At 45.2% G+C, this 25,139-nt stretch overlaps 2 protein-coding genes across 4 annotated transcripts in view; one reads left to right on the plus strand and one right to left on the minus strand.

The window, feature by feature from the left end:
- Positions 1–569: 569 nt before the first annotated feature.
- ACAA1 (acetyl-CoA acyltransferase 1) lies at positions 570–24,786 on the plus strand. Of its 2 annotated transcripts, XM_084859427.1 has the most exons (12): positions 570–797; positions 6,859–6,952; positions 7,190–7,247; positions 8,617–8,696; positions 9,489–9,531; positions 14,118–14,216; positions 14,820–14,900; positions 17,530–17,720; positions 18,432–18,611; positions 19,471–19,526; positions 20,596–20,741; positions 21,660–24,786. In XM_084859427.1, the coding sequence occupies exons 1-12, from the start codon at positions 612–614 to the stop codon at positions 21,733–21,735; spliced, it is 1,290 nt and encodes a 429-aa protein (XP_084715553.1). In that variant the 5' UTR covers positions 570–611; the 3' UTR covers positions 21,736–24,786. The 2 variants fall into 2 exon arrangements, with proteins under 2 accessions (XP_084715553.1, XP_084715554.1); XM_084859428.1 differs by lacking the exons at positions 570–797; positions 6,859–6,952; positions 7,190–7,247 and adding an exon at positions 8,065–8,295 and having other exon boundaries at positions 21,660–24,781.
- Positions 23,027–25,139, minus strand: part of DLEC1 (DLEC1 cilia and flagella associated protein) — a 56,751-nt gene continuing 54,638 nt past the window's right edge. For both annotated transcript variants that reach the window (XM_084859424.1, XM_084859425.1), the window contains exon 38: positions 23,027–23,910. In XM_084859424.1, coding sequence (XP_084715550.1) covers positions 23,763–23,910 — 148 coding nt within the window. In that variant the 3' untranslated portion in view covers positions 23,027–23,762. The remainder of the gene's footprint in view (positions 23,911–25,139) is intronic.

Raw genomic sequence — 25,139 nt, forward strand, 5'->3', positions numbered from 1 at the left:
TCCCGGCTCCCAGTCCGTCACTCTCACCACTACACTACACTGGCTCTCTTGTTTTAATGTCCTAAAGCAATTAAAACATTTTAAATGAATAATGCTACGCAATAATGAATACTCGATTCTGCATTTAATGTTTAAAAACGAGTAGAACATTTTAAGAGAAGAAAATGCTGAACTTAATACATTGTTTTAATGTCCTAAAGCAATTAAAACATTTTAAATGAATAATGCTACGCAATAATGAATACTCGATTCTGCATTTAATGTTTAAAAGCGATTTTAAGAGAAGCACGTTCTGAACTCAGTAAGCCGAGAATAAATAATACATTCTGAACCTAATTTGCTTCGCAGGCCGAAACACCTGGAGGGCCGCTCACGGCTGCGGGGCTCGGCAGCGACGGTAGACCACGCTGAGCGCGGGAGGCTTGCTTCGTTTCCGCCGAGCGCTCGGGGCCGGCGCGCGCCTCTTCGTTTTTACACTCTCTATGGGCCGCGCGCGGGGCCAGCCCCTGCCTGCAGTGAGATGGCGGCGGCGGCGGCGGCGAGGAGGCGGGGCCGTTTCCCGTCGTGCCGCGCGCGGGCGGCGTCGTCCGAGGGAAGGAGCCGAGCGAAGCATGCAGCGCGTGAAGGTGGTTCTCGGGCACCTGTCCGCCGCGGGGCCGCCGCGGGGCAGCCCTTGCCTGGGCTTCTCCCGGCCCGCCCGCTCGGGGGCGGGCGCGGGCGACGGCGACGGCGACGACGTGGTGGTGGTCCACGGGCTGAGGACCCCCATCGCCAAAGCCAAGCGGGGCGGCTTCAAGGTAGGGGGTGGGGGGCGCTGAGGCAGCTGAGAGGCGCTGAGGCGGGTGCGACCCCCCCGGAATACCGGCCACTAACCGCCCTGCGCGAAGGGGCCCGGGGCGGCTGGGGTTCTGGGCGGACCAGAGCCGCAGCTCGCTTTGAGGCAGCGCCTCATCTCGTCTGTTTATCTGTTCGTGTGCTTTCATTTCGATACCGCCCGGTAGCCGACGCTCCTCTCTGGGCCGTTCACAGAAATCAGGGCCGCGGAGCGCGGCATAAAGCAATGTGAGGTGTGAACGCTCAAAACCGCGCTATGGCAGCACCGGCCGGCATAAACCTTGGGGGATTTAGAAAACAAAATGCGGATTTAAAACGCCGGAGCGAAAAGACTAGGAAGATGAAATGCTAAAATCCTGGGGAAATAAAAAGGCCTTCTTCACCTGGCGCCGGAAGGAATAGAACGCGGGTGCCAGGCGAACCTCACTAGGGAGCTCATCCCGCAGCCGGGGGGCCACAGCAGAAAAGGCCCTCTTCCGGGTAGCCACCTGCCTCACTTCCTTTGGTGGGGCTCACAGAGCAGGCCCGTTGAGGATGGTCTTAAGGTCCGGGCAGGCACATGTGGGAGGAGGCGATCCTTCAGATAACCGGGCCGCAAGCTGTTTAGGGCTTTATTTATTCAGCATATGTCTTCCAGGATGCCTTTCAGGGCAAAAGCGCTCCCAAAGTGACTTAGGGCGCGATCCGGCCACCTCTGAACTCAGAGGTGACCACCTATCCAATGTAGGGCAGGAGAAGCGCGGAGGGGATCGTCCGTGCTTCAACCACCCTGCATTTACAGCTAGACAGCTGATTTCGGCTGTCTAGCCATGGGCCCTCGGAGTGCGGGAAGCAGCAGCCGGACGACGTGTAGGGTGTGTCATACCGGCATTCCCAACTTCCCCGCCCCAACACACCCCAGGAACACCTTGTTTTTGCCGCTCCGTACTCCTCTTCGAAGCGCAAGGCCGTTCTGTGCTGCCTACAAGGCAGCACGGGAAGGGGTGGAGGTCGGTTCCGAGGGAACAGACCTATCCTATGGCTGTCTAGTCGCTGACTAGCGGCCATAGGATTGTGCCCTTAAGTAAGTAACTTTATTATGTGGTCGTTGGCGTAAGGTAAGAGATAAAATAAAAACAAAACTACAACATACACTCATTTTAAAGCATAGTATAACTGTGTTAGCCTTCTGTTTACAAATTCAAGGGTTAAGTGTAGAACAAATATAGTGTCTATTAACATTATGTTAATAATAAACTAAGTCTATTACATAGGGTTTTATTCTTTAATCTTATCTTCATATCCTTTATTGTTCACTGCTTTGGAATCTCTTCAGACGTGAGGTGGTATATAAATATTGTAAATTTGACTTGGATTCCTGCATTGAGCAGGGGGTTGGACTCGATGGCCTTGTAGGCCCCTTCCAACCCTACTATTCTATGATTCTATAAATAAGTAATATAGCTGTAGCTGTTTTAGGGCACAATCCTATGCATTTTTGGACAGAAAACAGTCCTATAACCCCCAGCGTTCCACAGCGTGCCTTAAATTCATAGTGTATTCATGCCCATGGACCCGTATAGTTAGAAAACACCAAAGAACATCTAGTCCTCCATTTAAAACAGAAGACAAAATAGCCATCAGTTCTCCATAATGTTTTACCCCTGCATGTTTTAGGGTGTAATTGTTTTAGGACACAATCTTATGCATATTTAGACAGAAATAAAGTCCTAGAACTCCCAGCGTTCCCCAGCCAGCTATGTTGGGGAATATTGGGAGTTGTAGGACTTTTTTTGTATCTAAACATGCATAGGATTTTGCCCTTAGAGAGTTTGATAAATTAGGATTAGCTTTTGTGGGTTACAGCCCACTTCGTCAGATGCGTAGGTGGACCTGGAGGCTTTGAGTTCCACTTGCAGCATCTGAAGTGGGCTGTAACCCACAAAAGCTCATCCTAATTTATTAAACTGTCTGAACAACTAAAACAGTTTATATTTGTGCTACGCCGATCCCTTCATTTTAAAACAGTGATTTTTTTTATTCACCAAAAAAATTCTCGCAGCCCAGCCCAACACTGATATAAAACTTATTAAGGGTACAATCCTGTGCTTATCCATGTTTAGACAGAAAAACGTTCTAGATGCTGGCTCGGGCATGCTGGGAGTTGTAGGACTTTTTCTGTCTAAACATGCAAGGAATTGTACCTTAAGCGATTGATTGGACAGCGACTTAAAACCCAGCAGCAATATGTAAACTTTTCAAAATCAGAAATTCAGCCTGCTCTGATAGTAGGAATATAGGAAGCTGCCTTATACTGAGTCAGAACATTAGTTCATCTAGCTCAGTATTATCAGCACTGAGTGACAGCGGCTCTCCAGGATTTCAGGCAGGAGTTCTTCCAGCCCAACCGGGAGGTGTGAGGATTGAACCAGGGAGCTTCTGCACGCAAAACATGTGCTGTGTCACTGAGCTATGGCTCAATTGTCTTATTTTATTTTGTCTTCCTGGTTTCTACTTTTTAAGCCACATTGGAAGGATTTGTGGACATACAAGGTGGGATAGATTTTAAATAAATTACTAGAAACACACGCTGGCTGAGTGGGTGGGGTGTTAATTTCCAAAGACAAATTTCAAAGGGAAAAGCTGTAACATGGGTTGGGAGATAACCGTTTTTCTATACTCTCTCCCGGGCCTTGCCCTATAAGAATGTGGAGCGGTACATGGGCGAGGCTCCCAGGTCCATGCATTACTCCCTTCCAATGGAAAACGAGACAAAATTGGGGAGAGACTTCGCTGCTTCTTGAAAAATAGGTTGGGAGGGAGCAACAGCTGGCAGTGAGTGTGGGGTATGTGTGTTTCCGTGGATATGGCAGTTTACAAAGTATAAGAAGAAAGGTCCCTGTCTCTAGGAGCTTACTATCTAAATTTTGAGGCAGGGAGGGAAATCGAGGCTGGGATTAACAGGGGAGAGCTGCTCAGAAAATCAGGGGTAGTTCCCAAAGTTGCAAAGTGAGCAGAAGCCTATTCCACTGTGCTGTACCAGACTGTTCAAGCAGCTGCCTGGATACTTCAAGGAAGCCCACAAGCAGGGTGTGATAGCTGAATGAAAGCTGTATTCAGGGTAGTGCAACTCTGAAGGGTAGATCCTGGAAAGCAAACAGCAACAGGAGACTATTGTCTTCTTGCCCTGGTCATGAACTTCCCTGAAGCATCTGACTGGCCACTGTTGTATATGGGATGCTGGCCTTGATGGAACTTTGCCTGATCCAGCAGGGCTGCTCTTACCTTTTTTCTAAAGGCAGTAGCACTTGTTGTTGTTGTTCAGTAGTGTCCGACTCTTCGTGACCCCATGGACATAGCACGCCAGGCCTTCCTGTCCTGCGCTCTCTCCCGGAGTGTGCTCAAGTTCATATTCATTGCATCGGTGATGCTATCTAGCCATCTCATCCTCTGCCGTCCCCTTCTCCTTTTGCCTTCAGTCTTTCCCAGCGTCAGGGTCTTTTCCAGAGAGTTTTCTCTTCGCATTAGGTGGCCAAAATATTTGAGCTTCAGCTTTAGTATCTGTCCTTCCAATGAGCACTCAGGGTCGATTTCCTTTAGGATGGACTGATTTGACCTCCTTGCAGTCCAGGGCACTCGTAAGAGTCTTCTCCAGCACCACAGTTCAAAAGCATCAATTCTTCGGCGCTCAGCCTTCCATATAGTCCAGCTCTCACAGCCTTACATTACTACTGGGAAAACCATAGCTTTGATTAGACGGACCTTTGTTGGCAAGGTGATGTCTCTGCTTCTTACTATGCTGTCTAGGTTTGCCATAGCTTTCCTCCCAAGGAGCAAGTGTCTTTTAATTTCATGGCTACAGTCACCGTCTGCGGTGACCTTGGAGCCCAAGAAAGTAAAATCTGTCACTGCTTCCATTTCTTCCCCTTCTGTATGCCGGGAAGTGATAGGGCCAGATGCCATGATCTTCGTTTTTTTAATGTTGAGTTTCAAACCAGCTTTTGCACTCTCCTCTTTCACCCTCAACAACAGGCTTTTTAGATCCTCTTCGCTTTCTGCCATTAGGTAGTATCGTCTGCATATCGGAGGTTGTTGGTAATTCTCCCAGCAATCTTAATTCCGACCTGTGATTCATCCAACCCGGCGTTTCTCATGATGTACTCTGCATATAAGTTAAAAAAGCAGGGCGACAATATGCAGCCTTGTCGTACTCCTTTCCCAATTTTGAACCACTCGGTTGTTCCATGTCTGGTTCTTACTGTTGCTTCTTGACCCTGGTACAGGTTTCTCAAGAGACAGGTAAGGTGGTCTGGTACTCCCATCACTTTCAGAATTTGCCACAGTTTGTTGTGATCCACACAATCAAAGGCTTTAGCGTAGTCAGTGAAGCAGAAATAGACGTTTTTCTGGAATTCTCTTGCTTTCTCCATGATCCAGCGAACGTTGGCGATTTGATCTCTAGTTCCTCTGCCTCTTCGGAACCCAGCTTGTACTTCCGGTAGTTCTCGGTTCGCATACTGCTGAAGCCTAGCTTGTAGGATTTTGAGCATCACCTTGCTGGCATGTGAAATGAGCGCAATTGTATGGTAGTTTGAACACTCTTTGGCGTTGCCCTTCTTTGGAATTGGAATGTAAACTGACCTTTTCCAGTCTTGCGGCCACTGTTGAGTGTTCCAAATTTGTTGGCATATTGTGTGCAGCACTTTAACAGCATCATCTTTTAGGATCTTAAATAGCTCAGCTGGAATACTGTCATCTCCGCTAGCTTTGTTGTTAGTAATGCTTCCTAAGGCCCACTTGACTTCACTCTCGAGGATGTCCGGCTCAAGTTCAGTGACCGCACTATCATGGCTATCAGGGACATTCAGATCTTTCCTGTATAGTTCTTCTCTGTATTCTTGCCACCTCTTCTTAATCTCATCTGCTTCTGTGAGGTCCCTGCCTTCTTTGTCCTTTATCATGCCTGTCTTTGCACAAAACGTTCCCTTGAGATCTCCGATTTTCTTGAAGAGATCTCTAGTCTTTCCCATTCTGTTGTTTTCCTCGATTTCTTTGCATTGTTCATTGAAGAAGGCCTTCTTGTCTCTCCTTGCTATTCTCTGGAACTCTGCATTCAGTTGGATATATCTTCCCCTTTCTCCCTTGCTTTTCGCTTCCTTTCTTTCCTCAGCTACTTGTAAAGCCTCATCAGACAGCCACTTTGCTTTCTTGCATTTCTTTTTCTTTGGGATGGATTTCGTTGCTGCCTCCTGAACAATGTTACGGACCTCCGTCCATAGTTCCTCAGGCACTCTGTCTATCAGGTCTAATCCCTGAAATCTATTCCTCACCTCCACTGTATATTCATAGGGGATATGATTTAGGTCATACCTGAACGGTTTAGTGGTTTTCCCGACGTTCTTCAATTTCAGCCTAAATTTTGCAACAAGAAGCTCATGATCTGAGCCACAGTCAGCTCCAGGTCTTGTTTTTACTGACTGTATAGAGCTTCTCCATGTTTGGCTGCAAAGGATGCAGTAGCGCTTACCCCACCCCATTTACTTTCAGTGGCATGCTGCCTCTATATATGGAGGTTTCATTTAACTATTGTAGTTAATGGCTCTTGGTGAACTTACTTTGCATTTATTTGTCTAATCCCCTGGGTAGGGTGGAGCAAGGGAAGGGCTACAGTAGGTGGAGGCATAAAGTAGGAAAGGATCCTCCGAGGTAAGGGAAAGAGGGTAAGGATGTGTAAAGGTCTCAGGCGGGTTATGTTTGAAGAAAAGTCATAACATCTGGACTCCAGAAGAGTGCAATTTGGTATTTCCAATAAAGGGTGAAAGAGTTGTGATACAGGCACATGGTAGAAGGAAGATTGTGAAAAGGAACAGAGCTCTTGGGCTGAAGACATGAGGATATTTTCTTGGGGAGGAGATCCTCTATCATCAAGGAGTGGATGGGCATAAGGGCCTGCTTACAGGTAGTTGGTGAAGTCTATAGAGTGGAGTGAGTATGCCAGAACACACAAGAGAACAGATTTTCTCCCTTCCTGCTTTCCCTGACCAGGACACTACACCTGATGAGCTTCTTGCTGAAGTCATGATGGCTGTCCTTAAAGACCTAAATCTGAGCCCTGAGAAGCTGGGAGATATCTGTGTCGGTGAGTAATTCATTTTGAAGTTGCAGTGCTGTGCATTTTTTCTTCCTGTTTCTCCTCTTTCATGCTGTTGCAATCATTAATGTGGTAACATTGCGTTAGACTGATTTGGATCTCTCTTCTGGGCAGGGGAATGGACAGTAGTCTGATTTCTTTTTAAAATGCTGATTGCTGCGATTTGTATATGGAGGTGCATCTCTACTGCAAATAACCAAAGTGGATTAATCTCTTTGCACTTAGGAAACGTACTTCAACCTGGTGCTGGAGCTTTAACAGCAAGAATTGGACAGTTTCTAAGGTGAATGTTGCTATTTAACACTTTGAAATTGAGATACTTGGCACAAGTTCCCTGGTGCTGCGTTAAGAGGCACCATAGAGCAGTCTTCCCCAACCCTAATGATCTCTAGATGGTTTGGACTTCAGCACCCATCAGTCCCAGCCATTATGGGAGTTGTAGGCCAAAACATCTGGAGGACATCAGGTTGGGGAAGGCTACAGAGATTCTGAGGCTTCCAGCTCATGCTGTAGTTTTACTCTCAGATCAAGAGAAGCTCTGTCTTTGTCCTACTTTCTGTGAACTTCATCATACATTATGGAGCGGGTAAGAGGTGTGGTGAAAACGCCTTCTTGTGTTCTCCATGGGCAAGAGAATACAACAAGTTTGGGGTGGAGAAATAAAGAGATGGAGCTTGATAGTTGTTCCACAGGATAAGGAGCAAGTTGAATGCTGTTTCGTTTAAGTAATTCTGAGCTAGGGTAGAAGAGGCCAAGAGAAACAGTGTATGTGCAACCATTTAGCACTATGCTGCTGTTCTCTCCTCACCTCCCAGCAGATCATGGCCGCCTGACTTAGCCTGAAGAGGATGGGGTCACATACCCTTTGGAAAGGCAGGGACAGATAGCTGCTCATTTACAAATAATTGGCAGTCCACACAGGAAAGTGGCAAATTGCACCTATGCTGGGATCTCAGAGCCTGGTGATATACTCACAAAGTCCTACTGCTACTTCAAGGTTTTTCATGGGGCAAAGTTGCTGTAGGTCTCTGTGAATGCTTATACATGTGTCCAGATCACCGCTTGCTATACTTTAAAAAGTGGGTTGAGCCAGGATGTGACCATCAAGTCATGGTCACACCAGTCATGGTCACAACATGGCCTACCATTGCACTATGATAAAATCCACTTGGGCTTTGAGCCTTTATGTTTGTAGTACAGTTTCAGAAAGAGCTACGGAGAGATGGTAGAGATGGATTTTCATGTAGAAGATTCCAGGTTCAGTCCTTGGCATCTCTAGGTGAAGTGGGAAAAGATACTTCTGTGAAACCCTGGAGAGCTGCTGCCAGTCTGTGAGTAAACAATACTGCCAATATACAGTGCTTGGTATAAGGCAGCTTTCAGTGTTCTCTAGCTATAATATTTGGGCATCAGTCCCCAAACCGCATCAGATCCTTAGTCCCACTAACTTCACTGTGACTGTTTAAGTGTAGGTACTCTGACTGAAGCGGCTTGTGTATCTTGTTAGGAGAAATTCTTATAACACAAGGTGAGATTATCTGAACCCAAGGAGTCCCTAAAATTACTTAGTCTACCAGTGTCAGAATTGGCTACGCTGAGATGTTTTCCAGCTCACTTCATGTGCTAATGAATGACTTTGTGTCTTGTTTCAGTGGCATTCCAGAGACTGTGCCATTATCATGTGTTAACAGGCAGTGTTCTTCTGGGTTGCAAGCTGTGATCAATATAGCTGGTAAGAAAGGGGAATGATGGCTGTATTTCATGCGAAGAAGTCATAACCATTCCATGCTCAAAATCTGGCATTTCAGTAACTCAGTCGGAGCTAAATAAATGCTCCTATTTAGCATGAAATGCCCACTTTGCATCTTAGCCAAATACTTGAAGTTTTGCAGGTTTAGAAATCTGGTTTGATGGCAGGAGGAGAGGGCTGGCATTGGGATGTATATAAATTAATTTCACCAGCTAGGAGGGAGGCACAGGTTGTCCCACTCCTACCCCAAAATGTAACCTTTTCAGACATTACTTGCACACTTTCAAATACATTTCCACCAGTAAAGGCTTGTAACTTCTTGTCTTACAAACAAAAGCCCTGTTTCTCAGGAATCTATGTTGTAGCAGATGTTTGCCACGAGATCTGCATTTGTGGGATTTCAGAAGACAAAGCAGGCCTAGTCTGCTTTTGAAAGCCGTCATCAAAATAGGTGACAGTGTGAAATGTGAAGATTGAAATGGCTAGAGCTGAGCTTCCTGGGTAGCTTGCCTTTTTAATGCCTATTGATAGATGGAGTAAGGTCCTTGGGCCAATAAGTTACTTTCCATGAAGATCTCAGAATATTCTCTTTAGAAGTGATAAAGAAATCAGCTCTGCTGAGATTTATTCATTGTTGAAAATATTACCATCTTAGCAAAGGAGCAAGCTGCTTCCCCCACCCCACCCCAGATAACTAATTCTCTCTGTGTGCAACATTGGCATGAGGGGTGTGTGTGGAGTCTGCCTGATTCGATTTAAATATTTTATTTTCAGGTGGCATCAGAAATGGATCTTATGACATTGGCATGGCCTGTGGGTAAGACAGATTTTTGCATGATCATCCTCTGCTCTTTCTAATGGTGATGCTTTGTCAGTATATAACAACATTCTGGAGCTCTTTGCAAGTATATAATAAAAATATTTAATGTTATGGGACTGCTGATATGGAGGCCTCAAAGAGGCTTCTTTGATGCTGATTATTTGCAGAAGTATGAAATAGGCTTTAAAAACACCTGGCATATTAGTGCTGGTAATAGCGTAGTAAGCTTTGCACTTGAATAAAGCATGACAGCGTCCATGAGTGGAACTTGTGCTGGGTGTTGTTGCCATTTGGAAGAATGTTTTATAAAATCTGCTCACGGTAGTCTTAAATTGCTCTGTACAACAACCCTCCCATTTTACAGATTTTTAAACAGACCGCGAATGGTTGACTGGCAATGCTGGGATTTGAATGTTTTTCTTGATGATGGAAATGTTCAAAATTGGGCAGGATAGCCCAATGGAAGACAGAAACAAAATTCAAAGTGATCTTGGTAGGGATAAATGCCAAGTTCTGCACCTAGGAAAAAGAAACCAAATGCACAGTTACAAGATGGGGGATACTTGGCTCAACAGCACGACAAGCGAGAAGAACTTGGAACTGTTGTAGATCACAAGCTGAATATGAGCCAACCATGTGATGTGGCTGCAAAAAAGGCAAATGCTAATTTGGGGTGCATTAATAGAAGCATCGCTTCCAAATCCCAGGAAGTACTAGTTCCCCTCTACTCAACACAGGTTAGGCCTCATCTGGAGTACTGTGTCCAGTTCTGGGCACCACACTTGAAGAAGGATGCAGACAAGCTGGAGAGGTTTCAGAGGAGGGCAACAAAGATGATCAGGGGACTGGAAACAAAGCCCTATGAAGAGAGACTGAAAGAACTGGGCATGTTTAGCCTTGAGAAGAGAAGACTGGGGGGAGATATGATAGCGCTCTTCAAGTACTTGTAAGGATGGCACAGAGAGGAAGGCCAGGGTCTCTTCTCGATCATCCCAGAATGCAGGACACGGAATAATGGGCTGAAGTTACAGGAAGCCAGATTCCAGCTGAACATGGGGGAAAAATTCCTGACTGTTAGAGCAGTGCGACAATGGAACCAATTATCTTGGGAGGTAGTGGGCTGTCCCACACTGGAGGCATTCAAGACGAGGCTGGACAGCCATCTGTCAGGGATGCTCTGACTTGTATTCCTGCATTGAGCAGGGAGTTGGACCCGATGGTCTTGTAGGCCCCTCCCAACCCTACTATTCTATGATTCTATGTCACACTGTGTACCTAACGGAAATCAATAGGATAGTCAGTAACACAAACACCTTAGATCTGCTGGGGACTGTTCCTAGAATTAAGTCCCCTGTTTTTTCCAGAATGCATTCAGAGAAGAGATTGATGACTATTGCTGCTTGAGTACTTGTGGGAATTAATGATCACAGCAGGGTTGATGAGTGTTTTTTTCTCCAATTCACGTGGCTACCTGCAGTAGTCTGTGTGACTGCCAACTTGGAGCGCCCCTTTCCTCTTCAGTTATTCCTACGACCGTACTCCTTCAGAAAATTCCACAGCAGTAGCCTATAAAGAGCAGCCAGCTGTTCCATGTAGGGGGAGGGGGATGTTTCTGAACTGTAATATGCAGGCATTTTTGTCTGGATGATTTTGTAATCTCTTTCATGCCTGTAAAAGCAATTATAAGACTTGAAACAAGTCAAATTGCTGTAAGCATCTGTACTCTTGAGCTGAGTTCTCATCTGTCTCCTGTTACATACAATGACTCTTCTGAATTTTTTAGTATAAACTTGTGCTGTGGCAAGCTTCCTAATAGGCAGGATAGTGCAAGTATAGTGTGGAGATTGGTCCTAGATTAAAAAGTCACAGACTGTTGAGTGGTGGTCTTTGAAGGTAAGTAGTTCCCTGCCTCAGTTCCACATCTGTAAAATTGGCATTACAGGGCCAACTGATATTAGTAAGGTAAAAGCACTGGAAATGCTCTTCATGCTAGTATAATAAGCAGCTTGCGGCACTCAGTGTAGCTTCAACCCTTTTAAATTATACTCTTCTAAAATAAGTGTTTGGTTTATCAAGAGGATGCTGCTGTTCAGATGACATGTCAGTCCTGGTCTTGCTGGTTGAGATCATGGTTAAGCCTTCATGTTTAGCTCTACTTCACAGGGCATTTTGAAAATGAGCTGCTTGCATGCTTTAGATGTTCAAGTGCTGCATCTGTAGAGTGGCACGTAATCTTTCCAAATGAATGTCAAATCCATTGTTGTGGCTAAATAAATATTTGGGGGGGAGAGTGTGTTTTTGCCTGGGCATGCAGCTTTATATCTTTTAGAAATGAGCCCTTGTTTTAATCTAGATTTTAATTTTATTTATTAACATGTATATACTGCTTTATAAGCTAAGAAGCCATCAAGGCTGCACACAGTATTTTAAAACAATTAAAACCTTAACGCAATAAAAAAGATATTAAAAACAGTAAAACATTTGAACATGACAAATTATTTTAAACATAATTTAAAATACTAGGTTAAAAAGATGTGTCTTCACACCCATTGTAAAAGCCAAGGGAGTGGGGGCCAACTGTAGTTCTTGCGAGAGTGCATTGCATAGTTTGGGAGTGACATAGGAGAAAGCCCGAGAATCGGCCTCTGTGGATAATGGTGCCCTCCAAAGGGCCTCTCCTGGAGATCCTAATATCCTGGCAGATCCTTAATGAGACAGGTGGTCCCTTAGATAGTCTGGCTCTAAGCCGTTTGGGGCTTTAAAGGCTAAAACTAACCCCTTGAATTGAGCCCAGAAAGCCATGGGCAACTAGTGGAGATCTAGCAGCTGCATTTTGCACCAATTGTAGCTTCCGGATGCTCTTCAAGAGTAGCCCCACAGAGACTACATTGCAGTAGTCTAAGCATGATGTAACCAAGGCATGGATAACTCTTGCCAAGTTAGAGAAACTCAAGGAGAGTTGCAGTTGGCGCACAAATGCGCTCCTTGCCACCTGAAGATCCAGGGAAAGCATACGCACGAGGAGCTACTCCAAGCTATGAACCTGACCCTTTAGGGGAGCACAATCCCTCCAAAACAGGTTGAATCCCGATTCCCAAGTCGGGCAGCATAACCTGAATGACATGCTACCAAACATGCTGGAATAATGTAGGACAAAGGTTGAAAGCTCTGGGATTCCTGAACTGAGCACTCTGATCTCGAGTTTCATAGAATCATAGAATAGCAGGGTTGGAAGGGGCCTACAAGGCCATCGAATCCAACCCCCTGCTCAATGCAGGAATCCAAGTCAGAGCATCCCTGACAGATGGCTGTCCAGCCTCGTCTTGAATGCCTCCAGTGTGGGAGAGCCCACCACCTCCCTAGGTAATTGGTTCCATTGTCGTAAAATTTCTGTCGTAAAGTTTCTGTTATGCAATGCCAGCCGAGCCTTGATGTGGGTGTGTGCTGCTTTCGCTGGGAAAGACTCAGACCACTTTTTAAAGCCAGGCAGTATGGCTGCATTTAGCTAACGTTCAGCCATCCTGCCTTGGAATTTTGGTCCTTTGTGTTCGGTAACTGCTATCAGGGGCTTATACTACAGCACTTCCTTGGCTGTATAGATGAGTAGAATTCAGAACTGCAGACTGGGCAGCTATGCAACACTTGGAAGTGGAAAGTTGTGGTTGATACCCGAATACTATGAGACTTTTGGTCTCTTCTGGTCTGGGGCTGGTAATTGTCCCTGTGACCATCAAACCTGCTCTCCTGAAAACCCTTTGCTTACTGGTTTTGGGTGGCAATTTGGCAAACAACCCTCTGGAGGCATCAGGACTTCCATTTGGTCATTACACAATGTAGCTGTAATTGCTAAGACCTTGGATGGGTGGCTGTCATGAGCAGGGTACAGTGACATCCACAACGTCTCACTTAATGAATATTTTGAGATGGAATGTAATAAGCAGGAGCATTTCAGAAAGTATCACAAATAACCTATGTCCAAGATGATACAGAATTGGTTCTGAAAGTTTTAAAAAAGAAACACAACACCAAACCTTTGCTGCCTTGTCATGTTGCTTTTTAATGCTGTGGTTCTACACACAGTTGCTTGGAAATATCAGATTTCAAAGTTAATCCTTTAAAGCTAGGTAGGATTGAAGTCTCGTTTTAGAGTCCTGGCCTGATAGTACAGAACAACAGTGGAATTTGCTGGAGGGTGTGCATAAATGACAGTGTTTTCATTGGATCCACCTAGGAGGTTAAGTAAATGTGGTTAGTACATTTGAGCTCTTCAAATACCCTTTGAGTGAAGAAGAAAACTGACCGTGCAATCCTATACATGTAACTCAAGTTGAGTTCAATGGGGCTTACTCCTGGGTAAGTGGGTATAGGATTGCAGCCTTAAGTGATTTTTCTAGATCACCCAGTAGACACAGTTGTGTATTCAGGCAAAGTTCATATTTCTGTCATGTAATATCTTGGATTCTTGTGGTTATTTATATCAAAATATCAGTTATCTGTTTTATTCTCTTTTCTCAGGAATTCATATGTGGTCCTGTCATATGAATGGTATTTACAAAAGTGTCTCTGCCTTTCTGTTACTCCAGAGTGGAGAGCATGTCTCTACGCGATGTTGGCAACCCTGGGGACCTCAGCTCTCGTATGATGGACAATGCCAAAGCCAGAGATTGTCTTATCCCAATGGGGTAAGCATTTTTATCTCTTTCTGTATTTCAGAGTGGCTTTCTTGACACTGCTTTTCATTTAAGTGTGTGCCTGTGAGTAATTGCTGCTTATTGAGTTTGTAGTACAGTTAGCAGGGGAGATATATAAAGCATCCAATATAGCATTGGTAGCTGCACTAACATTGTGCCCTTGTTCTGCCATACACAGCGTTGTGTATACATAGCAGCAAAAAAGTCCAAAATTTGCATGAAGGCAGCGCATACTCAGTCCCAAGTGACACAAATTCAGTTTTTCAGCAGTTTGGACAAGGAGCTAATTGTAGCATTGATCATTGGAAATCCTGTTCAGTGTCTCTCCTCCCTATCCCCAACACCTCACCCTTCAGTGTTTCACCAGTTATTGCCCACATACTTACAAGCTTAGTTTTGCAGTATTATGGACTAGAAACGTTTGGAATTATAAAAAATGAAAGCGGTTACTGAACACATATGGCTCTAGTCCATCTGGAACTTTTAAAATGATTCCCAAGGGAGGGTTCTTTCATTGTTCCATTATTTTTATAGAGAAGCAAAGAGCTTCTGAACCATTGGATTAATCTGTGCCACCCTAATCTTGTTTTTCAGAATAACGTCTGAGAATGTGGCGGAAAGATTTGGCGTCTCCCGGAAAAAGCAAGATGCCTTTGCCTTGGCTTCCCAACAAAAGTAAATGATTGGCAGTGGGGGAGGTTGACGAGAGAGGCAGCGTTTTGCTCTCTCCCACAACTGGCCAATTCCCATTGCTTTTTATGTGCTTTCTGCCACGCTTATGTTTTTTCTGGTTCTCATGTTTCTGTGCAAACCCCGAAGTCCCAGAGACGGACCTGCTTAATGACTTATGGATTTGAATACCAGTGTTTCTCAGTGTCGTGTTTGGCTGTAGTCAGACTTCATTTACACCATGTGGCTAAACTGTGTCAGATCATCCTGTGTTGTTCCATAACTGGTTCTTTCTGTTGTGATCCTTTGTGTCTGATGGCAATATAGTGGCTTACAGCAAGACCCCTTGGCTTGTTGGGTGTCTGCCTGGTGTGTAGTCAGGGAAGCAGCTGCCAGGCTAGTCAACCTTTGGAACTTGGCCTCCCTCCCAGGAAATTCAGAGTCTAGCCCAGCTCACTGTCATTGCTGTGGCACCACCAGTCATAGGAGCCTGTGCATACACTCCCTCCTACTTGCTCATGCTTGGGAGCCTGACAGGTCATGTGTTGATGGGAATGTCATCTCTTTCCCACCCCACCCTCCTGCTCAGGATGACATGTGATCTGGTAGGGATGTAGGAAGCTGCCTTACGCCAAGTCAGACCGTTGGTTCTCTAGGTCAGTGCTACCTACACTGGGGTGGGCAACTTCTGCATCCCTCCCTGCTGCCAAAATTGCTGCTTGGCCACCCTTTTTCCATCAAAGCATGGTGTTGTGGTGGCAAAAAGCAGCGCTTTTCCTTTAAAACAAGGTGCATGGGGAGCATGGTCTTAAAGGAAAATTGTGGTTCTCTTTGGCTGCCACTGCTGCAGCAGCAAATTCAGCAAAGGCCCAAAACAGCTGGGGGAATGGTGGTACAAAGCCCATGAGCCGCAGGTTGCCCACCCCTGCCTGGCGCTGGAAGCAGCTCTCCAAGATTTCAGGCACAGGTCTTTCCCAGCCCAAACTGGAGATGCTGACTGAGCCTGGGACCCTTGGGCTCTACCACTGAGCTGTCACTTGCCCTTCCCAGTGTATGTATTTTACTTTTTTGTGTGGCTTAGGTGGTTTGATTCAACTCTTGACAGTTGAATGCAGTGTACCTCTTCTGTAATTGTAGCTTACTGTCGCCTGTGTTGTGCAGGCTGTGTACATTAGCCAGGTAATTGCAGCCTCTCAGTTCTATGTATGTTCAATATTTTGTAGCTTGGCATAAAACAGATGTTATGGTGCCAGTTGTGGCGGTGATACAAAACATACAAGGCAATAATCTTAGTGGGCCAGTGTTTCCCTGGGGCGTAGGAACATGCAAGTTCTTGGATCACTTGTTTTTTGTCACTGAATGCAAAGATACCGTCCTGCCTGTCTGCCCAATATCAGAGTTTTGTTCAACTTAACAACCTGCAGTCTTTTAGTATCTAAAAAGAAGTTGCCAGTAGAGTCATAATAAACACAGTACCTCAGGAGCTATATTTAAGGCTAGGAACACAGTGACTGGGTTCAGACAATCAGTGGGGGAAACAACATGGTATGGGTTGTTTCACCTGCCCCTGCCAGTTGTGTGACCGGCATTTCCCTAATTACCCACGCTGTGTGTTGCCATGTCATCGGAACCCGTGCATGGTGCCACGGGGGTAGCTTATTACCCACCCTGCAAACCATGGTTATGCAGTTGTGAGGTGGGTGAGAAGCTACCCCCGCCACGCCATGCACTAGGTTCAGAAGACACAGCGACCCACAATGTGGCACAGGTAATTAAGGAAATGCCAGCCGCACAACCAGCATGCGTGGGGGCGGGGGGAAACAAACCATACTGTGTTGTTTCCCCCAGTGATCGTCTGAACACAGCCAGTGTTCATTTAAATACAGGTATGCTCCAGTCACGCTAAAAGGTGTGTGTGTGTCGGGGCAGGGCTGAACTGTTCCCACTTCTGAATCTCATTTCCCTAGACCCCACCTTGGGGGCGGGGGGGGGGGGGCGGGGAGTGTAAGCATTGGACTACAAGGGCATGAATCCAAACAGGTTCTACCTCTCCTCACCTTCTTGCTCCTTTGTTCATAAAATTGGGCCCCTCGCCTCCTGCTTTAAGCATTTAACCCACACCTGGGTTTTAAAAAACTGGTATGTACTACGAAGTGTGCTATACTTGTGCAGGTGGGTGCAGTACGTTTCCTGTGAGAGTAACCCAGTGAGCCCCCTCCATTAATGTCACCTGCACTTGTGCAAAAGGTGGACAGCAGCTCTGTAGTTTCAAAGTGTGATTCAACAAGTGCTGCTGTGCAGTCCCCTATTCATTTCAAGGGAGATCCTTGCACAAGCATAATTGAAATGACTAGAGACTTTATGTTCAAATGGAAGGGAGTTACACAACAGCAGGCTCCATTTCTGGGAGCAAACAGCATGTATAGCTAGTGCATAGAACTCCTCCTTCCTGGCATGCTTCTGTGCTAGGTCAGGAGACTTCCTGGAGATGTTATTCCTAGAAGCTGTAAAACATGTTTGGGGCCTTTTTAATTCACCCTTTGCATAGGTTTCACCCTGTGCTTAATACAATCATATTTTGGGCTTTAAAAAAAAGTTGTATAAAAGTAATAATCTGTGCATTTTTGCCTTCTAGAGCAGCTCGAGCCCAGCAGATGGGATGGTTTAAAAATGAGATTGTTCCTGTGACAACTACCATCACTGACAACCAGGGCAATGAGAAAACTATCACTGTGCTCCAGGATGAAGGGATCAGGCCAAGCACCACATTAGAAGGTTTGGCTAAGCTGAAGCCAGCCTTCAAGGAGAATGGAACCACTACAGCTGGTAAGTACCAGGAGCAGGAACAGAATTAGGAGGAGATGAAGCCACAGGGCATTTAACTAAGTTGGTTAACTAAGTAACCAAGGAAACCTAGGTTTCTAAAATTATGCAAATCATTGAAACATAGGCTTAGACAGTGCCTCTTAAGTAAGTAATGTTTGGTTGCCACGTGATGCAACGCAACATCAACAGTAAAGGAAAACAAAACAACAAACTACTAAAAAATGACAAGATGGGAAAGCCAGACAACTCCTGAATGCTGGAGTTTGTGGCTGCTGTAATTTTCAATCTGCACTAGATACTAGAATTCTCTCATTTTGAGAACTATAAAAAATAGTAAGCAATGGTGATTCTGTCTGAATCCCATTAATTGGTCCTACTCTGTATAGCTGCTAGCAACTCTAGTAGTAGTAGCAGCTATAAATGGTTTCCTGGTACTGCTGGACTCCTAATCAAAAGATGACTACATGCGGGACTAGCTGTATAGTTCTTTATGAAGACAGGCAGTAGAACTTTCTTTGACCACAAAGGTCTGCAGATGGCTAGGAATAGACACGACTCTTGGGTCAGGTTTCTGTTTGGATGTAATGCGACTAACCCATTTGTGCTATGATACCGGTTTATCTGTATTCTTTTAACTCGGCTTGCTAGGAATGCTGAAACCTGCCTAGATGAGCCCAAAAATAAGCAATGTGAAATCTCTGATTACTCCAGGTAATTCCAGCCAAGTTAGTGACGGTGCTGCTGCAGTTCTCCTGGCCAAACGCTCCAGAGCATCACAGCTTGGCCTTCCTGTCCTTGGGGTGTTGAAATCGTATGCTGTGGTCGGAGTCCCGCCTGATGTCATGGGCATAGGGCCAGCTTATGCCATTCCGGCGGCACTGGAAAAGGCTGGTAAGAATTGACCTCGGACACCTGGATTAGTTAAGTGAGGGGAATATTTTTCTGGGCTAAATTAAATCTCTGGCAGAATCCCCGAAGTGCCGGTACATCTGAATTTCTCAAGCTTTCGGAAAAAAGCGTGGGACGTTCAGGTGTACTGGCACTTGGGGGCTGCGGAAGGACAAGATGCTGCTCATCCGTGTTTCATTCAGATGGTGCCATTGCACCACGCAGAAGCGGCTGCCCCAGTGCTGCTGCTATGTGCAAAGGGCCAAAGATCTATTGTAAGCTGGATATTGGAAGTTCTACTGTGTAAACAGTTCTTAAATTACTCTTGAATGTTCAGCTATTCCTAGAAAATGTTCGAAGTAAATTTTGGTTTAGATATGGCACTTGCTGTTTGGGTTACATACGCTCGGTGCTCCTGTACCTCGGCAGCCGTTCTTAGCAAGGCGTTCTGTGTTTCCCAGTGCTGCTAAGCCTTAGCTATTGGGCCTGCTTCTGGGGAATGCAGTGTACCAGTGGCTTCACTGAAAGGGGTACCTTAACCATTGTAGAAACTCGCCTGTTTTCTCAGCTGAGTAGAATGATATAATGTGTCCGAAACATGCTAACCCTGCATTAAGCAACTATTTTCTGAGACCTTGTTATTAGAAGCAACAGAAAAGCTATGGTGAACAGTTGTCTGACAGTTAAACATAGAAGGGCAGGCGTGGATGGAGCATCCAGATTTTTATGACCCAAATAAGCTGCAAATATGCCGTTGTTAGTTTGGGGAAAGGGGCAGAGGTACGCATAAAATTTCACTGAAAAGTATTGGGAGGTTATATTATACATTGTCACTTCAGCATCTTCTCCCTTTAACATGCAGGTTTGACTGTGAATGATATTGATATATTTGAAATCAACGAGGCCTTTGCTAGTCAGGTGAGATTTGCCCATCTTGTTGAGCTGTTTTTCCTGAGTTACCTTGGAGTGAGGGGGGAGCAGTCTTCCTCTCTTTTGCAGCAATGTACCAAACGGATTCAGGCTTCTTCCAGAGATGATAGGCTTTGTTAAAACCAAAGGGTCAGTTGCCCATCACTTCTTTTGTAACATGCTGGCAACATGAAGATGGAATTATCATAAAATAAGTCGTTTCTAACTGCAGTAATTAAGAGGGGAGGCGGAATGGATTTCAGGTTCTGGTAGCACCTGCATAACTAGCCTCCAGTCCCTCATTCCTACCCCTTGAACAACCCACATATGTAGAGATACATGCAGCCTGTGTGCACTCATACACAAATGTGTATATTTGGCCAGGATTAGTCTTGGATGCCTTAAGCAGGTGGTGTTTCAGTGGTACGTAAAACCGGCTCCAACTGTGCTGTTGTAGCTTAGCCACTCTGCTCTATGGAATCCCTTTCAGACCGCTAGGAGTAGCAGAGGCCGTAGTTGCAGTGTGGTGAGGAAGTGTAAGAGCTCTTTGCTGCCATGAGAGTTTTAATGGAAACAGAAAATCCTACTTGACCCACATTTCCCCCCTTTCTGATGTTTATCTCAGCACCAGCAATGGTGGAAAGCAGACTACCATTCCATCCCCTCCAGTGTTCGGAGTGTCTTTAGCAGATGAGGGGATGTGGATTGACACCCCTCCCTGCCCCCCCCCCCGTGGTTTCTGCTGTGAGGGTGGAATGTGGAGTGCCCTGGCAGCAGCTCGTCCCCTAGATGTGGAGCTCCTTTAACTGCAGTTATATGAAGTGTGAATTGCAGAAGTACAGTGCATCTGTTGGAGTGCCTACATTCCTTGGTCATGTCATTAGTCAGGAGATTCTAGTTTCCATCTGTCCTACGTTACATGCAGAGATGGAGATACTGAATAAGAACTTAAACAATTGTATTCAACTTTTTAAAAATGTGAAATCCCTTTAATAAAAATATCTGGAAGAATTGAGGGAGAGGCCAGTTGATACTGCCAAAGTAGGCTCCTGAAGATGACACTGTGGTATTTTTCCAGGCGGTCTACTGCATGGAGAAGCTGGGTATCCCCATGGAGAAGATCAATCCTCTTGGTGGCGCCATTGCGTTGGGACACCCTCTGGGTTGCACCGGGGCTCGGCAGGTTGTCACTCTGCTCAACGAGCTGAAGCGTAGGGGGGAGAGGTATGTGTGGAACGATCTGCATTGACTCGGACGTTGAAGCGTGGAGCTCAACACTGCATGTTGCTAAAAACGCATACACTTGTGATACTTGATGTCTCCCTGCCCTACAAACTGTTGAAGGGATCATGTAGTTAATTTCTCAACTGGAGAAACTTGCTCAGGAGTTAGGCTATCACCAAACTTGATCTCCTGCAAGTTCTAACTAGAGGACAGAAGTTGGGAACGCACCAAAGAACTTACATTTAGTTATTTCACGTGGTGCTTATAGGCATGTGAGTTTTGCTTAGGGTAGACCCTTTGATTTGGCCTTGCTTATCTTGTTTAGACTTGTAACCTTCTAAGTGCACTATAAGTTTTGCCAGAGTTACCACCTGCTTCTTTCCCCTCCCCAAATCTTTGTAACTGTGTTGAGTAGAAAGCCATGTTTCCCAGACTTCTGATAGCTGAGGCACTCTTCCACCGCCGCCACTTTTAGATTCCCCCCTTTCTTGCATGAGACACCTCTCTGGACATGCCCCTTGACTGGAAGGGGGTAATGCCAAAGTAATACATCATACAGAGATGCAGCAGGCAGCCTCTGTGAGTGGGCTCACAGGAGCCTTTAAATTGAATTAATTTTCACAGCATATTATCTGCTCCCTTGCGTCACAGTTTAGGAATACTGGTCTACACTATCCTGTGTGGCTGAGATTTAATTCAGCTGCCCTCGCGCAAACTATTCTAGCAAGAATTTGTGAGGAGGTGTTATTATATTGCTGATTCTGTGTTCTTATTATATTCTATGGTGTGAAGTCTGCAATGTGGGTCCATATGTGAAAATAGTTGGGTACTAGACCTGGCTGTGAGTTGATTTCAACTGAATTTTTTAAATCCTACAATAGAAATTGAGCTATGTGCTAACTTACACTCTCATTACAGAGGGTATGGTGTAGTCTCGATGTGCATTGGGACAGGCATGGGAGCTGCAGCAGTGTTTGAGTACCCAGGGAAGTGAACTGAACTCCAGCCTGCTTGAAGTCTCTGAACACCTGGAACATTCCAGCAAGTGCGAATGGTGAATGGGTCCTAATAGATGAATCTTTTAATAAATCTGTCTAATGAAAACATGCTTAATATGCAGCTTGCAGGTGGGATACATCCCACAGAGCCCGACTTCTATCCTGCCACCCTGTGGTATTTGCAACCCTCCAGTCACAGACTCTGCCTCCAACAGAGATGCTGACACAGCTCCTGGTTTATCTAGCATTGGACTGAAAAGGAAGACATACTTGCTACATTGGAGTGGCTTGGACAGACTCGACATCATGAATCTTTCCTGTAGTGCAGAATTAATGGAGCACCCCTCTGCCTAGAGGAAACTCATCTTGGGCTTCGGTGCCTAAAGGAATTGTGTATTTGGGAATGGGATGTAGCAAGCACAGGGGGTCCTCAGTTAGCCAAACTAACTGCAAGAAGAGAGATTAAATATAGGTCCCCTTGCAAATGGGTCCCCTCATGAATCGTTCACTGAGTAACAGGTAATGATACATATGTAACTGCTGAAGAGAAGGGTTGTGGGTTTGCTTTGTTTAGGGAAGTAACTTCTATGGGAAGTGGGGATGCTGAAGGAATTTGGTGGATCTGCATTTGGAAGAAAATGTGCCTGGTCTACATCAGTGGGCTTAATGTGTGGATTGGGACATGTTCCTCTTTTGAATCCGCACTCCCAGCAAATTCTACAAGGTGGTCAGAGGGCTGCCTTAAAAAAAAAAGATTTAAAAAATATTTTTGATACAGGTAAAAGTTACATGGAGTGCCTAGAAAATGAGACCACACATGCTCCTGGGAGCAACAGGATACAATGATGTGCCACCATTCCCATGTCTGTATAATGTCTCTAGGGCATTTTAGCTGCTCCAAATGGCTATTGCCTGTTGAATTTTTTTTTTAAGGCACTGTTCATTAAAAAAAGGGGGGGCAGACTCTAAAAATGCATACTCATGCAAATGGGATAGACTTTTTAGAGAAAGTAAATTTGGCATGAACTGAATTTAGACTGATCTGTTCATCCTGCTGGATCATGTAGTCCATCCCCTGCCCCCATTCCTGATCTGAGATCAGATATGCTCTATACCTTAAGCATCTGTGATGATATGCAAGGCACAAGTGCTTTAATGTCCTATTGAAGGGATGGAACTGATCTTTAGTTGATTAAAGATATTTGAATCTATACATCAGTAAAACCTCAGGATGATTATCTTTGAGAGACTTCAAAAGAAAGGCTATGTAATACTATTGTTTCTTTTCTCGCATATTGAATTCTCAAGTTCTTATACTCTATTTCTCTTTCATTCCTGATTTACAAGAAAACAGCAGTACTAAAATGTCCTTAATGTACATTCCCACCACATAAAATTGGGCCCTTTGACGAAGATCAGGATCTCACTACCATTCTGTTTTAAGTATAGAATGATTTGATGGTCTTGAATGGGTTTGTTACCTTCTGCTCAACCTTGAGCATGGACTCAGGAATCTACTTGAGCCATGCTCAAAGGGACATAACCTGGCTAGACCTCTTTGCTACAACTGTGCATGTCCCATCACTAACCCCTCACCATGCCAGAGGTTTCCAAGTACTGGAAACATCGACACTGCTGGAATCCAGTAAGGGATCAGTCAGGCCTGAAACATCTTGGCTTTGTACTGACACAACTGGACATGCTGAAAGAGCTTCTTGTCAATTAAGTACCTGGACAAGCCTTTCTTCTTCTTTTTTACCAACAGCAAAAACAATGTTAAAGCCATGTTGTAAGGTAAAGCAGATAATGATTATTGTGAAGTTCATCTGAGGGTTACTAAAACTACTTGAGGTGCAATCATTTGGCTACACAGCTGCTTAAAAACAGAAATAAGTTTATTTCAGAAATCAAGCCTACATAGCCAAAACGTCAATAAAAGTTACTGCTTTTTGTTTTCTATCAATTAGCAAAACCAGGTAAGCTCCTTACATCCACATATTAGCAGCAGCTTTTTCCACAGCTGCTACAAAAGCGGTTGGTTGGGTGCTTGGCTTTTGAGCTGTTCTTCATACTTCTCATCGTAAGACCCTCTTCCTTGGACACGGAGCAGGCAGGGCCTCTCCCCCAGCATTCCAACTACTGTCACGATGGTTTCATACTCCACATCCTCCCTATTAAAAGAAGCAATATTCTGGCTAGCTCGGAAGATGACTATAACTGGGGTGGGGGTGGTCCTCTTGCTATTTGTGTGGGAAAGCCACTTAGAGGTATCCAGTTAAGACCTCTTCTAGAGGGCCTGCAGATGTGCGTGCGCACACTGAAGAATGCGGGGGCGGGGAGGCCTCGTGTCTAAAGTTACCCTTCCTCAGTAGGAGGTGGAGAAGCCCGATTACACTCCTCCTAATCTTGCTTCCTTCTCTCACTTTATTCATGCGTTTGCACTGGTTTCTGAAATTGGGATGGGCAGCAGCACTGAACAAACGAGCCCATTTTATATGCCTGCTTGCCTCTTCCTGACACCTGTGTCACACTTCTGGAGGGACAACTGAGCGGCTGAACTTTACGGTACTCTAGGCCAACTATGTAACGCTCCTCTGTTTTTTTGTTTCACCTCACAAGGGTCGATGAAGAGAAATACGCCACTGCTGCTACTGTGTGTCTCCCTCTAGTCTTTTACAGGTTTCCTACCAGTAGTACATTTTACTTGTTTAGCTTTGTGATGTGCTATAATCCCAGGAGCTCAGCATAATTCACACTCATATTTAATATACGAACGTTAAAATGCCATCATCTGAGATGTAGCCGATCTGTCCCAAGACATGGCCTTGAAGGCACATGATGCAGCAACCTTGCTGCACCTAAGCTGGTTTGGTTCAAGTTAGTATCTGGATGAGACCACCTGGGAACTCTACGTATATGCTGTGTTGCCTCGGAGGAAAGGTCAGATTCACCACCTTCCTGCACAAAGGCTGTTTTGTATGACATTGCCTTGTGTGTGTGGGGGGGGTGACCTTTGAGTTCACCCAATAAAGGCATTACACTAATACAGATTTTGGAGTTTTATGGGCAACGTGGCTCCCTTTGCTATTAAAAAAAATATCATTGTGGGTGTTGGTGCTACTCCAGTGGTGGCAGTGTAGCAATGACCACAGTGATATCTGATTATGTAAAACCACAGACAAATTGAGCCAATAACCCTTGGCGGTATGTTATCTGCTGTCCAAACAATGGCCAATGAACACAGAAAGCCACTGCTTTGCCTATATTCAGATGACCCATAATTGCCCTTTTGTCTGATACACTTGTTACTGGGTAAACAGTTGTGCTGCAGATACTTCCACTGACAGCGTGTATTCCAAAGCTCAGCAGGGAAAACTAGCCTATGAATCTGACTCTTGCA

The sequence above is a fragment of the Heloderma suspectum genome, chromosome 5 (assembly GCF_057233095.1).
Source record: "Heloderma suspectum isolate Gila_16-S chromosome 5, 16-S_ref, whole genome shotgun sequence".
In the NCBI taxonomy this organism is placed as follows: Eukaryota; Metazoa; Chordata; class Lepidosauria; order Squamata; family Helodermatidae; genus Heloderma; species Heloderma suspectum.